The following is a 19,262-nucleotide window of genomic DNA, read 5'->3' as shown; positions in this document are numbered from 1 at the left end:
TTTATACACCAATTGTAAGGTGCATTCAAATTTCAGAAAGAAGATGTGTTAAAATGTGTAGGTTAAAATGCCCCTCCCAGTTAGCATTTACCTATAAAAAGTTACTTTTAAAATATATCACTGTCATCCATTTCACACCTACTTGTTATTATACTTTAGACTGATGGTGGCAGCCCAGGGAATTCTAACTGAGGGTCCTTTTAACAGTGATACCATTCTAAGAAAACAGTGATATTCCTAGCTCATACCATGTCCTGTGATGCTGTCTAGGTAGATGGAAGATTTCAGTGTACTACTTGGGCCGGGTACGTGGCTCATGCCTGTAATCCCAGCACTTTGGGAGGCTGAGGCGGATGGATCACCTGAGGTCAGGAGTTCCAGACCAACCTGGCCAACATGTCAGAACCCCATCTCTACTAAAATTACAGAAATTAGCTGGGCGTGGTGGTGGGCTCCTGTAATCCCAGCTACTAGGGAGGCCAAGGCAAGAGAATCGCTTGACAGGAAGCAGAGGTTGCAGTGAGACGAGATCATGCCATTGCTCTCCAGCATGGACAACAGAGCAAGACTCCATCTCAATAATAAATAAATAAAACTCCTTGCTAAAAAAGTCTGTACTCTTAACCAGATTTTGGCTGAAGAATATAGAAACTAGCTGTTACAAGCAGAAATGGGTTTAAAATATGGGGGACTGGGTGCGTATACAATCACTGAAAGGGCTGAAGCGAGCTAAACTCCAGGCTGGACCCTCAGAAATGACTGCCCAAAGAGTTCCCTGAGGAGCTGCTACCTCCAGGAAGAATTGAGAGGCCCCACTGGCTCTCGGCTTCCAGAGCACAGTGCCACTGCCGCAGACCAGGGGTCAGGAAGCAGCACTAACACTGTCTCTCACAGCCACGAAAGGAGCAGTTGGCAATGTGGCCCCTGCACAGAAACTGCCACTGTCTCCAGTACTATGCTTACAGGCCCCCACAGCCAGTACCTGCCAGGTCACATGCACTCACATGTAACTGGGGAAACCAGATCCTTAGCCTCAGCTCTCCTTGCAGGGAGGCTGCATAAGCTGTGTGCCAGGCTTGTGAGTCCTGCACCAGGTGTGCCTGTGGTGGTGGGTGGGAGAGAACACTTTGACTACTTGCTTTGTAAACATTTAAAAAATAATGGGATTGCTGTTCATTAACGTTCATCTAGCGCCCTAACACTTTCCAAACTGTTGGAGATATGAGAACCAAATTAAGGGGGGAGGTTTAGAACCAGACTAAGATCTAATCCTCCATTCCTGAGTACAACTGTCATTACCTCTTCTAAATTACTGCAGTCTCTGCCTTCCTTCCCTTCTTTAGGTCATTCTCTGTGGTTCTTCCTTTAACATGATTATTTAACTTCTGTGGTTTCCATTGCTTCTGAGAGAAAGAGGATTATTATAATATAAATGCTTACTGTGTACTAAGTGCCAGTCACTCTTCTAAACCATTCTTTACATAGATTAGCATTCAGTCCTCAAGGAACTCTCTCAGTAAGGGATTCTTAGCTCCCTTTTATCCCCCTGCCCTTGCCCGCATGTTACGGATGGCATGACTGAGGGATGGAGAAGCTAAGTAACTTACCCAGGATCCCCAGCAAAGAAGTGGCAGAGCTGAAGTTTCAATCCCAAGTCCATACTCTTAGCCACTGCACTCCCTCTCAGGAGAAGTGTATGGAATTGATAAAACCCCAGTTCTGAATGGTGATGATCTTTGCTGGGGGAAGGTGGAGTATACAGTCAGGGAGGGAAAGATAGGTGGGGCTTTGGTGGAATGGGTACATTTTATTTCTTAAGCCGGAGATTGACTCCATGGAGATTTGTTAATTATTTGGTCTTTATGCCTTTTTTAAAATGTCTTAAATATTTCTAAATAAATTTTTAAAGAAAAGACTGTGTTGGTAGTATGACTTGGGTGATTGAATAAGATAGAAGCACCTCAGCGTGCTCCCGCTCCCTGCTACCCTGCTGTGTTCAGTCCGGGGTGAGGAATGTAAGGTGGATCATAGGGAACTTCTTTTCCCATGTTGCGTTCCTGCTGGGGTGGCGGAGCTGAACAAGGAGGGCACCACTGCCTCCTCCCAGCCACATGGCGCTAGCGTCTGCACAGGGTCTCAGAGACCTCAACAGCTTGAAGTGCTTGTTGAGCTCACACAGCCCATGACTGCACAGCTGTTCAGCTCACCATGGGTTAACAATGGTAGCAGCCTGTCTCTAGAGTTTCTCTCTGAAACTGGAAGCTCCAGGCTTCTCCTAGTGTGGCAGCCAGGCGGGAACACTGAGGAGTATCCATCCATGGAACCACCCAGTGCTCCCCCAGCTACAGGTCAAGTGGTACAATCCAAAATCCTTCCAGGGTCTCTGCCTACCTCTCCAGCCTCCTGTGAAACAACCCCGCTGGGCTTCAGCCCCCGAAGGCGAGAAGCTCTTTTCCATTTCAGGGCCTTTCCATGCACTGTCTAGGCGAGTGGGAGTGAGTTTGTAGGTAGAAGGTGCGCACACACACACACAGACATACTTTACCTCGCTAACCCTGACATACTTTTTCGGGCTCTGCTTAATTGTCACTTTCTCAAAGGAGCTTACTGAATCCCTAAATTAGGTTCTCTTGCCCCACTGTTCCTTTTATCATGCTTACAATAATGTGTAAGTTTGTATTTGTGAAATCATTTTAAAGATAATGTCTCTTCTACTATATGATAAACTATAAAGACAGGAACCATGTATGTGTGTGTGTGTGTGTATGTTTTGTTTTTTGTTTTGTTTTTTTGAGATGCAGTCTTGCTTGTTTTTTGAGATGGCCTTCCTCTGTCGCCAGGCTGTAGTGCAGTGGCGCAATCTCGGCTGACTACAACCTCCACCTCCCGGGCTCAAGTGATTCTTCTGCCTCTACCTCCGGAGTAGCTGGGACTACAGGCGTGCACCACCACGCCCGGCTAACTTTTGTAGTTTTGTAAGTAGAGATGGGGTTTTACCATATTGGCCAGGCTGGTCTCAAACTCCTGACCTCGTGATCTGCCCACCTCGGCCTCCCAAAGTACTGGGATTACAGGCGTGAGCCACCGTGCCCAGCTGGAACCGTATTTCTTTTTTTAGTATACTCAGTATTCACAGTGCCTGGCACAGAATAGGAACCCATTAAATATTTTCTGAATAAGGAGGGTAGGTGAGGATGCTGACATGTTTTGGGGGATGGAGCGAATGATAGGCAGATTGCATGGGAAAACAATGAGTTTGAGCCCTTATTTACCCTGCTTTCCTTTTTTTTGCAACACTTAATACCTGGCGAACCATGTATCTTACTTACACATCATGTTTATTATTGACCTTTGACCTTTTTTCTCTGCTAAGCTGTGAGCTCCACAGGGCCAGGAATCTCTTGTTTGTTCGTTGATACAGCCCAGAAGAGGCTGAGCTGTAGAAAACCGCTATTTATTGAATGAATGAGTACTTTCTGTCTCTGTAAACTAGAAATCCAGGCCATAGATTGAGAGAAGCTGGATGGCATCAGGATTCCAGAGTGCAGGAAAAGTTTTAAGCCGTTACAGGAGGGGGGTTTGGGCAGTCCATGTTAGGTTAGTAAGAGGAATTCTTGGTGGCAGGGGGTGCTTATGCTAGTGTTAGTAGGTAACAGCTCATTGCTGTTTCTGAGACTACGTGTGGCAGTGTCAGGTGGTCTGGAAATGACTGAAGGTTGAGATGATACAGAAGCATGGATAGCAAGCATAGTGAAAGGAAGGAAGGTCAAGGGCCTTGGCTGTTACAGATGGCAATATTGAAGTGACTGAGCATGATGAGACTCAAGCCAACTAAAATAGCTAGGAAAGAAGCAGAGAGAATGGGGTTGCAGCCAGGACTTGAGAAAGCTCAGACCCTAGCAAGGGTAGACTGGAAGCTAAGGAGGCTGGGTCAGCAAGGCAAGTTCCTTCTGTCTTGGTATCTTAGAGATGACAATGTAGTAGAAAAGTCTGAAAAGGAGCTCCTTCGAAATAAAGTTCTCCAAAGTCTGAAGGGACAGCAGTCTGAACTTCGTGTCCATACTGTAGCCTGTCGTTTTAGAAAAAGCAAAATGTGGGAATCTATCTATTTGGCCCTGTTATGACAATACTACCTGAAAATTTTAGCTGAAAGAAAATTCTTGGAAAGAAAATTGTTTTAAAAGACTGTTGCTTTCTTATATAAAGAGTTACCATCTACCTTTTCACCAGCAGATGTCGCTCTCATTTAAAAAACAAAAGGCAAAAGTTTACTAGGCAGAGAGTAACCAGAATTTCCAGCTTGCTGAAAGTTTTTTAAAATTAAATATATAGTTATTAAATGGTTGCTGTCTTAATTTTTCTTAAATAAAACAAATGATTTGTTGAAAATCATGAAGAACTAAAGTTCCCGTTGCCTTCCTGTATTCTCTGGCTGCATGAAAATGCTGATGTGTGAAAGGGTAGGTTCCCATGTGAGTCCCTATCTTTGAGGTATGGCGCTAGAGTCAGGTCTTTTTGAAGAAGGGGAGTGTCAAGATTGCTTTGATACCCTGGTTTTTTGGACAGTAACAGACCCATAAGTGAGGATCTGAAAAGAGTTTATGGCTAGACAAAACAAATGCCCATTTAATTTATCTGTGGTGTAAGAATAGATCCCAGATTTTGAGATCCTCCACTTATCACTTGAGATTATTAGGTGGCTGCTTGATTCAAAGATCCAAAAAGTACTGGCTTAAGTCAGAGAAGATTTATCACTACGTAATATAAAAGAGACCCAGAGGTACAGCTCAACTGGGTCAGAATTCCCCATTCCTCTGTCTGTTGCTTTGCTGAGTGAGGCTTCTCTTCCCTTTTCTTAGGGTCCAGGATGACCTGTAGACTACCAGCCATAGCATTAGCGTTGCAAGCTGGAAATACCACTGTGAGAACAAGTATGTGGGTAAACTGAGTGTGCCATGCTTGCATTATACACCAGGGCCCTTGGTCTTTTTATTAATTGAATACATGCTTTGTGGCATTTTTTTTCTGTTTGTGAAATAATGTGCTAGTACTTTAGTGTAGAGTAAATAGTTGTAAGGGAAAATCTCCCACCTGAAAAAGCTTGTGATCTGTCACAACTTCTAGTTTCTCAATCTCTGTTTCACTTTCAGTCTTTATGAAAACAGGTAATTATTTAATGGTTTCTGAGAAACTAGCTTAAACTTTATCCTTTTCAATAAAACAATACCACTTCTAGACCAGCACCATTCAATAGAAATAATGCAAGCCACAAATGTGAGCCGCATAAATGATTTTAAATAGCCAAGATGCATCATTTAAAAAGTAACAGGTGGAATTACTTTTAATAATGTATGTTTAGCTTGATATATCCAAAATATTGCCATTTCAGCGTGAAATCAACAGAAAAATTGTTAATGAGGTATTTCTCTTTTTTTGGTACTAAGTCTTTAGAATCCAGTATATGTTTTTGTTTGTTTGTTTTGTTTTGTTTTTTGGGGGTTTTGTTTGTTTGTTTGTTTGTTTGAGACAGAGTCTCGCTCTTTTGCCCAGGCTGGAGTCTGCTCACTGCAAGCTCCGCCTCCCGGGTTCACGCCATTCTCCTGCCTCAGCCTCCCAAGTAGCTGGGACTACAGGCACCTGCCACCACGCCCGGCTAATTTTTTGTATTTTTAGTAGAGATGGGATTTCACCGTGTTAGCCAGGATGGTCTCGATCTCCTGACCTCATGATCTGCCCACCTCGACCTCCCAAAGTGCTGGGATTACAGGCATGAGCCACCGCACCCAGTTTAGAATCCAGTATATGTTTTAATACTAAGTACCTCTCAATTTAGACATCAAGGCTCAGCAGCCACACTTGGCCAGTGGCTGCTGTACTGGGCAGCACATGGTCATCCCTCCTCTCTTCCGTTGTCTGAGATTTCCAGTCAGTTGCACAAGCTTTAAATACTCTGTGTGTCTTCTTTATTTCCCCAGTTCATTGTTGATTCACTTAAGTGAGAAACCTAAGTGCTCCAGTGCCTTCCTACAGCAACCAACACAGTCCTGGACTCAGACTAGGAAATTCTTGTTTGACTTTTGGATGCGTTCAGTGTGAAAGAAAGCTTCCTTCAAGCAGCACTGTCCAGTAGGTAGTTGAAGAAGGAGGCTGGACTTCGAACTCGAGGGCAACACTGGGACAATACTCAGGCATCAGTAGCACAGAAATGATGGTCAGAGTGGTGAGCATGGACAACCTCTCTAGAGAGTCCAGGGCTGGAGAACGAGTACAAAGACTTGAAGTCCATTAGCGGTGAGAGGGCCAGCAGAGCACAAAGATGTCTCTGAGGGACACAGGAGGGGCGTGGGCTGCGCATTCAGACAAGCTTGATGTACTTGTACTCATTCACTGATCCTGTTGTGCTTGTAGCTCAAGGCTGTTATATAGTAACAGCACTTGCGTTTCTAAGAGAGTAATTTCATTTCTCCTAACTTAATATGTTCCTGTTTCTTCTTGATAAGTAGCATCATTTTAACTTTTCATTCAGTAATCATAAAAAAGATTATGTTCGCAATTGGAGAGGAGACATGGAATAGGTTATTTAATTATTTATTTTTTAATTTTTATTTTCTTGAGATGGAGTCTCGCTTTGTTACCCAGGCTGGAGTGCAATGGCGCAATCTCGGCTCACTGCAAACTCTGCCTCCCTGGCTCGAATGATTATTCTGCCTCAGCCTCCAAAGTAATTGGGATTACAGGGGTATGCCACCATGCCCAGCTAGTTTTTATATTTTTAGTAGAGATGGGGTTTCACCATGTTGGCCAGGCTGCTTTGAACTCCCAACTTCAGGTGATCTGCCTGCCTTGGCCTCCCGAAGTGCTGGGATTAAAGGCGTAAGCCACCATGCCTGGCCTATTTATAATTTTTTTAATTAAAATAAAACAACACCTACATAATAAGACTTTGGTATATATTACCAGGATTTTTCCTCTAGAAGGTTTCTATGTCTGATAATCTAATATTACAAGTGGTTTCTGTTCCCTATAATAGTATCTGGCCCTTTTCCTGTAGGTCTAGCCTTTGGGCCAAAAAGATGCCCAGGGGCAGTGAGACTCTGACCAAGGTCATTCCCAGAATTTTAGACTTTGCTGACCATATGGAGTTTTTTCCCCATCCTTTAAAAATGTAAGGGGCATTCTTAGTTCACCTGCCAGTCCTGCCCTACTCACATAACAGTTATTCAGGGTGGAAAGGGAAGACTGGTTAGGAATACTTTGACTCTTAAAAAATGAGGCTGCCTTAGATGTAACATTGACTACACATAAGGCATCAGGCAGATAGCACACAGGAAACCATATTCCATATCCAATGTCTCAGAATTTGGTGGTTTATATTGAAAAAAGGACTGATAACATTCATTTATGATTTGCTTCCTTCTTCCCTTCTGTAGCATGAATTCCTTTTCCTCTGAAGGTTTTGAAGAAAAACAACCCTGAATTTGTCCTTCAATCATTTAAGAAAGATTAGCAGCAGCATGGTGGAAGAGCATGGTCAGAGATGTGAGTTCTGGTCCCAATGGCAGCTGGGTCAGTCATCTCAGCCAGATCATCTCGGCTGCCTGCGTCTGCAGATGAGGGTGGGACTGGATGATTTCTGAGGTTCCCATCAGCTCAAATTCTTTGCTCCTGAGTCCTTGCCTAATTGTTTCCATCAGGTTTTGAGTTCTAGTGCATTTTCTTCATTTCCAGTCTTTTGAAAGGCAAAATGACAGGTAGAAGTACAAGTGCAGTTGGCACTCCTTATCTGTGGCTTCCGCATCCATGGATTTAACCAACTGTCAGTCAAAAATATTTGAAATATAAATGGACAGTTGCATCTGTACTGAACATGTACAGACCTTTTTTTCTTGTCATTATTCCCTAAACAATACAGTATAACAGCTATTTATATAGCATGTAAATTACATAAGGTATTATAAGTAATCTAGAGATTATTTAAATATATAGGAGACCTAGGCATGGTGGTATGCGCCGATAGTCCCAGCTATTTGGGAGGCTGAGGTGGGAGGAACACTTAAGCCCAGGAATTCAAGTCCAGCTCACCCTGGGCAACTCAGTGAGACCCCATCTCTAAAAAAAAAAAAGGTAAAAATTAAAAGCAACAAAAAGTATGTGGGAGGATGTGCATAGGTTATATGCAAATAATAACCTGTTTTATATCAGGGACTTGAGCATTTGTGGATTTTGGCATCCAAGGGGGTTTCTGGAACCAATCCCTCTTGGATACTGAGGGATGACTGTACTTTGACTTTTATAGTAGCTAGCCATCCAATGTCAGTTATTTACAAAAGAGAAACTGGGTTTTTCATCACAAAAATTTCTGTAGTTTGCTAATAGTTCTCTTTTTTTATTCTCCTCCTCCTCCTCCTCCTCTTCTGCTGTTGCTGCTTTTGAATTTTTTAGTAAAAGAACCAATATTCCTAGCTTTCCAAGAAGCACTTGTTGAGTCTAAAATAAAACTTTTGAGCTGGACACAGTAGCTAACGCCTGTAATCCCAACACTTTGAGAGGCTGAGGTGGGTAGATTGAGTCCAGGAGTTCAAGACCAGCCTGGGAAACACGTCAAAAACCCATCTCTACTAAAGATACAAAAAATTAGTTGGACATGGTGATATGCATCTGTCATCCTAGTCACTTGGGAGGCTGAGCTGGGAGGGTCACCTGAGCCTGGGAAGCCAAGGCTGCCGTGAGCTGTGATCATGCCACTGCACTTCAGCTTGGGCAACGAAAGTGAGACCCTGTCTCAAAAAACAAACAAAAAAGCCTGGCCGGTCACCGTGACTCACGCCTGTAATCCTAGCACTTTGAAAGGCCAAGGTGGGTGGATCACCTGAGGTCAGAAGTTCAAGACCATCCTGGCCAACATGGTAAAACCCCATCTCTACTAAAAATACAAAAATTAGCCAGGCATGGTGGTGCACGCCTGTAATCCCAGCTACTTGGGAGGCTGAGGCAGGAAGAATCACTTGAACCCAGGAGGCAGAGGTTGCAGTAAGCTGAGATTGTGCCACTGCACTCTAGCCTGAGGATCAAGAGCAAATAAAACTGTCTCAAAAAAGAAAAGCAAAAACACCTTTTGAGGCAGATACATTAAAGTGTGTGAAAAAATAATTGCTAGTATGTTGATTGTAATTTTAAAATACATTGAGTGGTTTTAAGTTTACCAGACAAATGTCTATGTATTGTGCTCTCAGTTTTATTTGGAAAGTTGCTATTGTGAAAGAGACAGCAAGTTTTCTTCTCTGTCGTGGGTTGTATTTCCATTTTTTATTAATAGGCTGTATTATTTAGAGCAATTTTAAGTTTACAAAACAATTGAGCTGAAAGTACAAAGTTCCCATGTATTCCCTCTCCTTCCCACCCCTAGTTTCCCATACTTGTGTGGAACATTTGATACAACTGATGTTCCAGTATTGATACGGTTTTTTTTTTGTTGTTTTTTTTTTGTTTTTTTTTTTAAAGACAGAGTCTTGTTCTGTTGCCCAGGCTGGAGTGCAATGGTGCGATCTCAGCTCACTGCAACCTCCGCCTCCCAGGTTCAAGGACTCTTCTGCCTCAGCCTCCCGAGTAGCTGGGATTACAGGTGTGCGCCGTGACGCCCAGCTCAATTTTGTATTTTTAGTAGAGACAGGGTTCACCGTGTTAGCCAGTGTGGTCTCAAACTCCTGACCTCAGGTGATCCACCCACCTTGGCCTCTCAAAGTGCTGGGATTACAGGCGTGAGTCACGGTGCCCGGCCAGGCTTTTTTGTGGCCTCCCAAAGTGTTGGGATTACAGGCATAAGCCACCGCACCTGGCCAATACATTATTATTAACTAAATTCCACAGTTTACATTAGGGTTCACTATTTGTATTATACACTCCATGGGTTTTGACATGCACAATATTGTGTATCCATCATTGCAGTTTCCCTGCCCTAAAAATCCCCTGTGCTCCCCATAGTCATCCCCCACTCCCCTGGCAACCACTGATCTTTCCACCATCCCTGTAGTTCTGTCTTCTCCAAAATGTCACGTAGTTGGAATCATACGGTATCTACATACTGTGGATTTTCTACATACTGTACTTTTCCGATTGGCTTCTTGAACTTAACAATATGCATTTTTAGTTCCTCTATGCTTTCATGACTTGATAACTAATTTTTTTAAATCACATAATGTTCCATTGTCTGAATGCACCAGTTTATCCATTCACATACTAAAAAACATCTTGGTTGCTTCCAGTTTTTGACGGTTATGAATAAAGCTGCTATAAACATTTATATGCATGTTTTTGTATGAATGTAAGTTTTCAACTCATTTGGGTAAATACTTCTTAGCTTTTCTGTTATTATAATTAGCTGAAGGTCACTATCAGGAAAATATGTATCTATTTATATTTGAAGGCCCCTATACATTTAAGAATCAACTTCAACTTATAATAAATAGGTTCTGTACCTTTCTTTAAAAAGAAAAGATATAATGGATGTTCATTCCATATAAAGGTAAAGAACTTTAAAGTCTAAAGTAATTACAAAAAGTATTTCATGTCTATATCAAGGCCAGGGAAATAGGAGCAGAGACAGGCTGGACATAGGGAAGAGGAAATCTGTGGACCCTGAAATGCTAGCCATCACAAAATTAAAACTGCATGTCATGTTCTCTGGGTTTCACTTAAACCATAGGTTTTCAGAATTAGAAGAAGCCTTAGGGTGTCAGCTAGTCTAAACCTTTCATTTCCAGATGAGAAAACTGAAGTCTAGGGATATGAAAATTACTGGAAGTGAATCCAAGTTTTTGAGGTCTCTAGCCTCAGTGGTTTTTTATTTCATCAACTAATTTCTTTATATTATGTTGCTGTCTCTGTATTTTTTAAACTTTATATGTTTGAGAAAAACACTCCCTCAACATTTATGTAGCACTCACTGTTGTCAGGCACTATGCTGCCATAATTTACAGCCTAGAGAAGAAGACAGTCATTTAAAAAAGGAATATACACAATGCTGAGTGCTGCGCCAAATACCGGGTACTGTGGATGTTCAGTCAGAAGCACCTAGACTGGCTTAGGTGAGTCACAGGAGGTTTGGAGAGGAAGTGACATTTAGTCTGATATTTAAAGAACAACTAGGAATTGCCACATTTTTTTACTCTGACATTATCAATTGTATTATGCACTATTTTGTGTACCACTAAGAAAGAAAAACATTGCCAGTTAAACTGATACATTCATTGTCAGTTATAACATGCATCCCAATGTCAGAAATGTTGAAATGTTAAGAAATGTGCCCTAGAATTGATGAAATGTGGTGGTTAGATGAAGAAGCAAGCAGCTCATAGGGGAGTTTAGCACTTGCTGAACCTCAAAGCTAAGTCTGGGACCTGGGAGTCTTACTGCTCAGGACCACATGGACCTTGCAGAGAGTTTGGATTTTATTCTGAGAACATTACAAGACCTCAGAGTTTTAAACCAGGGAAGAAATCTGCATTTCAGAAGGATCACAGTGGCTGCAGTATAGATGGTGGATTAGAAAGTCTCTTACAGTATTGCAGCTAAGAGATGAGGGTGCCCAGGTTCTGATGGTGACAGTTGGAATGAAAATAGATGGATGAAACTGAGTGATATTTGAGGGTGGAGGGTATTTAGGAGCTATTAATATAAATGACAAGGTTTGGTGATTGATGAGATGTAGGAGAGATTGAAATATTCAGAAGGGTGAGGCAAGAAAGCTGATGAGTATATGGGACATGTTGATTTTGAACTGTATCAAGTATAAAAGAGTGGACAACAAAGCCATAAAAGGAAACCTGCCAAGGGGGACGGGAAATACAGCATGGAGGAGTAGACAGGCAAGAAGGCAGGAGTGGTCATCGCTGATAAAGACAGCTCAGGGGTCTTTTGGTCTAAAGACTGAGGGATCAAAAGATAACATGGCCTTGGATTTTAGCGACAAGGAAGAAATTATGACCTTAGGTAGTCAATTTCCATGAAGGTTTGCAGGAGGACAGGAGAGAGTGGGAGGAGCTGGAGGAGAATGTGGAGTCCAGGAGAGAGGTGATTGTTGCCATTTGTGAAGAGATTAAAGATTTGAACGTGTTCAAATGATAATGAGAAGGAGCTAATTACAGTAGCCAGACCGTCCCTGGGCCAGTTACAGGTTGGAAATGCAGTTTCTTTCACTCTGCACACAAACAAAGCAACCCTCTTCTTTTTTATATTCAGTTCCCTCATTAAAACTCTGGCTAGAAAAAAAAATAGAGAAATATTTGTAAAGCAAGGAATTGATCCAAGACCCAATATTATGTTTTGGGCCTTCATATCTACTTTGGAGAGAGTTGTGAGTTGAAGACCCAGGACACGCAAAGTCCCTAAGATAGGATCCAGAGGTTTGGAGGATGCCCCCTTGCATTGCCTCTTTGACCCCATTGATTGTGAGACATATCGGTATTGCACATACCATTAAGAAAGGAAAATATGCTGCCTGTGCACTGACATGTCATCCATTGTAAGACACATCCCAATGTAAGTGATGGTAACCTGTGAAGGGATGTGCGTCTTCGAGTTGATGGAATACAGTATTAGCCTTAGATAGGAGTAACAGATGCGGGACAAAGAACAGGGTGACACTCATATATCTGTAGTGACAGAAACTTGAAGTTTTTACTTGATGGCTTTTATTTATTCTGCAGAGTAGTCAAGTTCATTTTCTGGAGATGGGGAGAAGTGGGAACAAGGAGGTAAAGGCATAGGAGTTCAGGAGTGGAAGATCTTTAAATGAATTGTTGACAGCACTGGAACAAGGCAGACCCAGGAAGTTGCAGGATTGACAGGAAGCAATGAGGGCGTTCTGAGGCCGGGACCATGCATTCATAGTGGTACCAAACTGCATGTCACATGATTTTCTTGAGAGCTACTTAGCAACCTGAGTCAGGAAGTAAGGAGAGTAGACAGTGGGTTCATCCAGGACTAAGGACTTGCCAAGCATTGGTGACAGCTAGACAGTGAGGCAAAGACCTGGAGGATACTGGCAGTGTAGACATTGTAGTGTTCACATGGTAGATGGTCAATTCCATGTTGAGAGACAAAAACTGCAGGTAGACTGGAGCTGGCAATGTAAAGGAAAACAGTACCGTATCATGAACCACCCCCCATTGTTGACTTAAAATATTTTTTATTGTTTCTTCTACATAAAAGGTATGTACAGAACTAGGTATAAACTCATTTTGTACATAGCTTTTTTCAACTATCAAACTAGTGATGTTTACAAATTGAGTAGAAAACCAAAAGTGTTTTCAAATAACAAGATAAATGTAATGACCTGGATAATGATGTTTTGTGTACAAGATGAGGTGGGACTCTGATTATTGAGGCGCAAGACTCTTTTGCACTTCACATGTCGGCGTGCAGAGTTACTACTCGAATCACCATTTGCATTTGGCATGCTTATTAGTAAACTCTATTATTAGGTTATGACCCAACTCTTCTGCTCCTTTTTTAAAATTTAAATTACTATGAAATCTTTGTTTATGCAACTTTAATATGATTTTGGACCTTCACTTAATGCAAATTCATTATTCGCACAGTAGGCCCAACTGCATTCAGTAAATCTGGCAGAGTGTGGCGGTGCTACAGATGCCAGGCCACAGTTGCTGACACTGAAATTCAGTAGTACAATCATACCTTGCTTGACAGAGAGATACTTTCTGAGAAATGCATCGTTAGGCTGTTTTGTCACTGTGCAAACCTCGGTGGTATAGGTTGCTGCTCACCTACGCCATGTGGTAGAACCTTTCGCTCCTAGGCTGCAAGCCTCTACAGCATGTTACTATACTGAATACTGTAGGCAGTTGCAACACAATGGTAAGTATTTATGTTATCTAAACATAGGAAAGGGACAAGAAAAATACGCTATTAAGAATTTTTAAAAGGTACACCTATATAGGGCAGTTAAATGAATGGAGCTTGCAGGACTGAAGTTGCTCTGAGGAGTCAGTGAGTGGTGAGTGAATGTGAAGGCCTAGGACATGACTATACACTTAGGCCACACTAAACTTATTTTTAAAACTTTTTTTTTTCAGGAATACAGCTTTTTAATTTTTTTAAATTTTTTTTTTACTCTTTCTTAATAATACTTAGCTTAAAAGATACATTGTACAACTGTACAAAGAATATTTTTCTTTATATCCTTATTCTCTAAGCTCTTTTCTGTGTGTGTGGTTTTTTTTTTTTTTTAACTTTTAAACTTGTTAAAAACCTAGACACAAACACACACACAAGCCAAGGCCTACACGGGTCAGAATCATCAGTATCAATGTCTTCCACCTCCACATCTTGTCCCACTGGAAGATAATATGCGTGGAACTTTCATCTCCTGTGATAACAATGACTTCTGGATATCTCCCGAAGGACCTGCCTTAGGCTGTTTTACAGTTAACTGTTGTTGGTGGTGGTTTGTTGTTGGTTGTTTTTGTTTTTTTGTTTTTTTGTTTTGTAGAAGCAATACACTCTAAATGACAAAAGGCATAGTAAATACATAAACCAGTAATATAGTTATTCTGAACCATTATGTACTACTGTACATAATGTATGTGCTAGACTTTTTTTTTTTTTTTTTTTTTTTTAAGACAGAGTCTCGGCTGGGCGCAGTGGCTCACGCCTGTAATCCCAGCACTTTGGGAGGCCGAGACAGGCGGATCACAAGGTCAGGAGATTGAGACCATCCTGGCTAACATGGTGAAACTCCATCTCTACTAAAAAATACAAAAAACTAGCCGGGCGAGGTGGTGGGCGCCTGTAGTCCCAGCTACTCGGGAGGCTAAGGCAGAAGAATGGTGTAAACCGGGAGGCGGAGCTTGCAGTGAGCTAAGATCAGGCCACTGCACTCCAGCCTGGGTGACAGAGCGAGACTCCGTCTCAAAAAAAAAAAAAAAAGACAGAGTCTCGCTCTGTCACCCAGGCTGGAGTGCAGTGGCGCAATCTCAGCTCACTGCAGCCTCCACCTCCCGGATTCAAGCAGTTCTCCTGCCTCAGCCTCCTGAATAGCTGGGATTACAGGCACGTGCCACCACACCTGGCGTGTGTGTGTGTGTGTGTGTGTGTGTGTGTGTGTGTGTTTAGTAGAGAGAGGGTCTCGCCATTTTGGCCAGGCTGGTCTCAGGCTCTTGACCTCAGGTGATTCGCCCACCTTGGCCTCCCTAGACTTTTTATATGACTGGCAGCACAGTAGGTTTGTTACCACCAGCATCACCACAAACACATGAGTAATGTGTTATACCATGACATTGCAACATCTGTGTCACCAGACAATAGGAATTTTTCAATTCCATTATAATCTTACGGGACCACTGTCATATATGAAGTCAGTTGCTGACTAAAACGTCATTATTTAGCTTTAATTATTCAGATAACCCAGAATGCACCAATATATGTTCTATACATTATCATCAGAGTTAAAACAAAAATACATATAAATTCATGGACACCTGAAGATTCTTTCGTTTTATAAATATTGAACAAGAGCAGTGGTTCTCATAGAGATGTGCAAGAACCAGCAGCATCAACATTGTGTCAGTAATTGTTAGAAATGCAAATTCTGGCCAGGCATGGTGACTCCCACCCATAATCCCAGCACTTTAGGAGGCTGAAGCGGGCGGATCACTTGAGGTCAGGAGTTCGAGACCAGCCTGGCCAACATGGTGAAACCCCATCTCTACTAAAAATATAAAAAGTAGCTGGGCTTGGTGGCCTGCACCTGTAATTCCAGCTACTCTGGAGGCTGAGGCAGGAGAATCACTTGAATCCAGGAGGTGGAGGTTGCACTGAGCTAAGATGGCGCCACACTGCACTCCAACCTGGGTGACAGAGTGAGACACCGTCTGACACTAAAAAAAAAACAAATTCCCAGTTTCTCCTTGCTTTTTGATACTGAATCAGAAAGTCTGGAGGCGGGCACCAGGTGTCTAGGCTTGCATAAGTCCTCTAGGTGATTGTGATGCAAACCAAGTGTGAGAACTGCTGCTCCAGTCTTACTGTATCACCTTGATTTTGCAGATGAGGAAACCAAGGCCCAAGAATAGCTGGCTCAAACGCTCAAGATTGGTTTGTGTGTAGCAAAACTAGGTCTCAAACTAGAAACTCTAGACTTCAGTCCAGCTCTGTTTCCAAAACTTGGAACTCTAGACTTCAGTCCAGCTCTGTTTCCAAAACTAGGAACTCTAGACTTCAGTCCAGCTCTGTTTCCAAAACTAGGAACTCTAGACTTCAGTCCAGCTCTGTTTCCAAAACTTGGAACTCTAGACCTCAGTCCAGCTCTGTTTCCAAAACTAGGAACTCTAGACTTCAGTCCAGCTCTGTTTCCAAAACTTGGAACTCTAGACCTCAGTCCAGCTCTGTTTCCAAAACTTGGAACTCTAGACTTCAGTCCAGTTCTGTTTCCAAAACTTAGAACTCTAGACTTCAGTCCAGCTCTGTTCCCAAAACTAGGAACTCTAGACTTCAGTCCAGCTCTGTTTCCAAAACTAGGAACTCTAGACTTCAGTCCAGCTCTGTTTCCAAAACTTGGAACTCTAGACCTCAGTCCAGCTCTGTTCCCAAAACTAGGAACTCTAGACTTCAGTCCAGCTCCGTTTCCAAAACTTGGAACTCTAGACCTCAGTCCAGCTCTGTTTCCAAAACTTGGAACTCTAGACCTCAGTCCAGCTCTGTTTCCAAAACTTGGAACTCTAGACTTCAGTCGAGCTCTGTTTCCAAAACTAGTAACTCTAGACTTCAGTTCTGTTTCCAGAGCACTGCATTGTCATTTTTTCCTCAGTGTTTGGTTATGGTTTCTTTAGTCTGGGTTGGGTTTTAAGGGGGTCTAGCTAAAGTTTTGGGTTCTTTTGCCTTTTGCTCGTTTTAGTGCCAGAACCTACTAAGACCTGTTCAAGCCAGCCCCAACCTGCCGGTACCAGTACCAGTACTTCCACCAGCACTATCTCCAGCAGCAACAATGGCAAACGTTCATGTGCCGGTGGCCAGCAGCCAGCTGCATCCCGTTACCTGCCTCGTGAGGTGCCTCCACGCTTCCGCCAGCAAGAACAGAAGCAGCTATTAAAGAGAGGCCAGCCATTGCCTACGGGGACTCTAACCAGTGTGAGCCCAACCCAGGGTGCTGGGCCTGCAGGGGTAAGCCCACCTCCCCTACCTGGAGCCGGAACACAGCATCATCCCAGTAAGCTCCAACCAGGTAAAAACCACGTAAGATGAGACATTCATTTTGATCTGAAAACTGTTTACTATTTTCAGCTTTGCTGCTGAGCAATAGAAATGACATATTTTGGTCCATACTCACTACATACACAGAGACAGACAAATTCATTTCATTTCAAGTGGGTTTTAAAATTTAATTGTGTTTTCCCTCTGTTTATTTACATTATTGCACATGAGTTTGCAGATGGCATGAGCTACTTCAGCTGAGCTTATTTTTCATCAGAAACTAAAGGTCTGTACATTAGTTCATAGAACCCATCAAGGCAGATACTTTAGAACCCAGCAGTGAAAACTTTTCAGTAAAACCCTTTTCTCTCAATTTCCTAGTCTGTCTTATGAGTGCACACAAGCATTTTTTGCAGGGACTGATCCTTCCACTAAGTGTTTCTAACAGTAACTTAGTCACACACATTGAGCCAAGACTGTCTTATATCTCCTCATCCTAAGCCCCGCTTCTTGTTGCTTCCTTGCCTGTAACTAGTTGTTAGCTTTGTTTTGGCTCCTAAGAAAAATCACCACTTGTTTATTTGCTTTCCAGCTGCCAAAATGTAGATGTCTCTCATTTCCTGTCAGCTTCTTTTCCAATCTCCTTGACTTGATGGATTTGTACTTTTGAAAAATTCATGTACTGTAGTTTTAAGGAATTTTTGGAAGAGAACAAAGTATTTGTGGTCAACTGCCATGTTCTCTGTTAGATTCTTCAATTTTTCGGTTTCAAGTAACAACTAATAATTGGTGCTGTTTCTAGAATGGAAACTTACCTGCTCATGGTTGTGAAATTAAGGTCTGTAATTAGATATGCAAGGAGGCTTCTTAGATTAGAATTTAAAAGAAACATGTCACAAGTCATATTCTTGTTTTCTTTCATGTGCTGCTTTTTAATATGGGGACTGATTCTAGCATGACCTAAAAGTATTTATAGCAATGTTTTTCAGAACTGTGACTTTGGAGTATAGTCAGAACTAATATTTTTAGACAACTTTACCAAGTCTCTTCAAATAGCCTTGACTTTCATCTGCTAACCACTTTGTAGAGGGGATATAGGTCAATGATTGTCACCAAAAAGCAAGGCAGAAAAGATAAAATATATTCACTGACCAAGAGTATAGTCTCATCTATTTAGTTGCCAACCGTTTACAATCAAACGTGCTACTTTCCCAATATGGTCCTTGGGAAAATCTTAACAGAGAAAAGGATTCTATAGTTAGACCTAAATAGCTTGGTGTGTTGATTTAAGGGGCTTATTTTGGAAAACTGAATAAGAAATGTAACAGCCCTGCCTGTTCTGTTGTATCTGGTTGTGATGTGATTGGTTGACAATATTGCATCAGTGTTCTCATCAAATGCTGCTGGTGCAGAATGTTACTGGTATCTTCTTAGGTAAGTAGAAAATAAGCAATTAAGTCAATAAAATCTTGCTATGATAATATTCCTTCATTAAATATTTGTCTCTGTAAATATGATAACATTATCCAAGAAAATATTCCTAATTCGTAGTCCTTCTAAATTATATATTGTAGGCTGGGCACGGTGGCTCATGCCTGTAATCCCAGCACTTTGGGAAGCCAAGGTGGGTGGATCACCTGAGGTCGAGAGTTTGTGATCAGCCTGACCAACATGGAGAAACCCAGTCTGTACTAAAAATACCAAATTAGCTGGGCGTGTTGGCGCATGCCTGTAATCCCACCTGCTCGGGAGGCTGAGGCAGGAGAATTGCTTGAACCTGGGAGGTGGAGGTTGCGGCGAGCAGAGATCACGCCGTTGCACTCCAGCCTGGGCGACAAGAGCAAAACTCCATTTCAAAAAAAGGTGGGTGTGTGTGTGTGTGTGTGTATATATATATTTTTATATACTATATATCTATCTATACTATATATGTATATATATAGTATAAAATGTATATTTTTATATACTATATATACTATATATGCATATTTATATACAATATATAGAAGAACATAAATCATTTTATGGATTAAAAACATCTCAAAAAATTGATC

General features: G+C 42.0%; 1 protein-coding gene across 11 annotated transcripts in view; it reads left to right on the top strand.

Moving 5' to 3' along the window:
• TNRC6C (trinucleotide repeat containing adaptor 6C) overlaps positions 1-19,262 on the top strand; it is a 151,827-nt gene that overhangs the window by 55,404 nt on the left and 77,161 nt on the right. For 10 of the 11 annotated variants that reach the window (XM_073004974.1, XM_073004969.1, XM_073004972.1 and 7 more), the window contains exon 4: positions 16,913-17,239. The exons of the other annotated variant lie outside the window; for it this stretch is intronic. In XM_073004974.1, the coding sequence (XP_072861075.1) occupies positions 16,913-17,239 (327 nt within the window). The remainder of the gene's footprint in view (positions 1-16,912; positions 17,240-19,262) is intronic. 11 annotated transcript variants of the gene reach the window in all.

Source organism: Chlorocebus sabaeus, chromosome 16, assembly GCF_047675955.1.
Source record: "Chlorocebus sabaeus isolate Y175 chromosome 16, mChlSab1.0.hap1, whole genome shotgun sequence".
NCBI lineage: Eukaryota > Metazoa > Chordata > Mammalia > Primates > Cercopithecidae > Chlorocebus > Chlorocebus sabaeus.
Note: the sequence above shows the minus strand (reverse complement) of the source record. Positions and strands in the feature narration are given on the sequence as shown.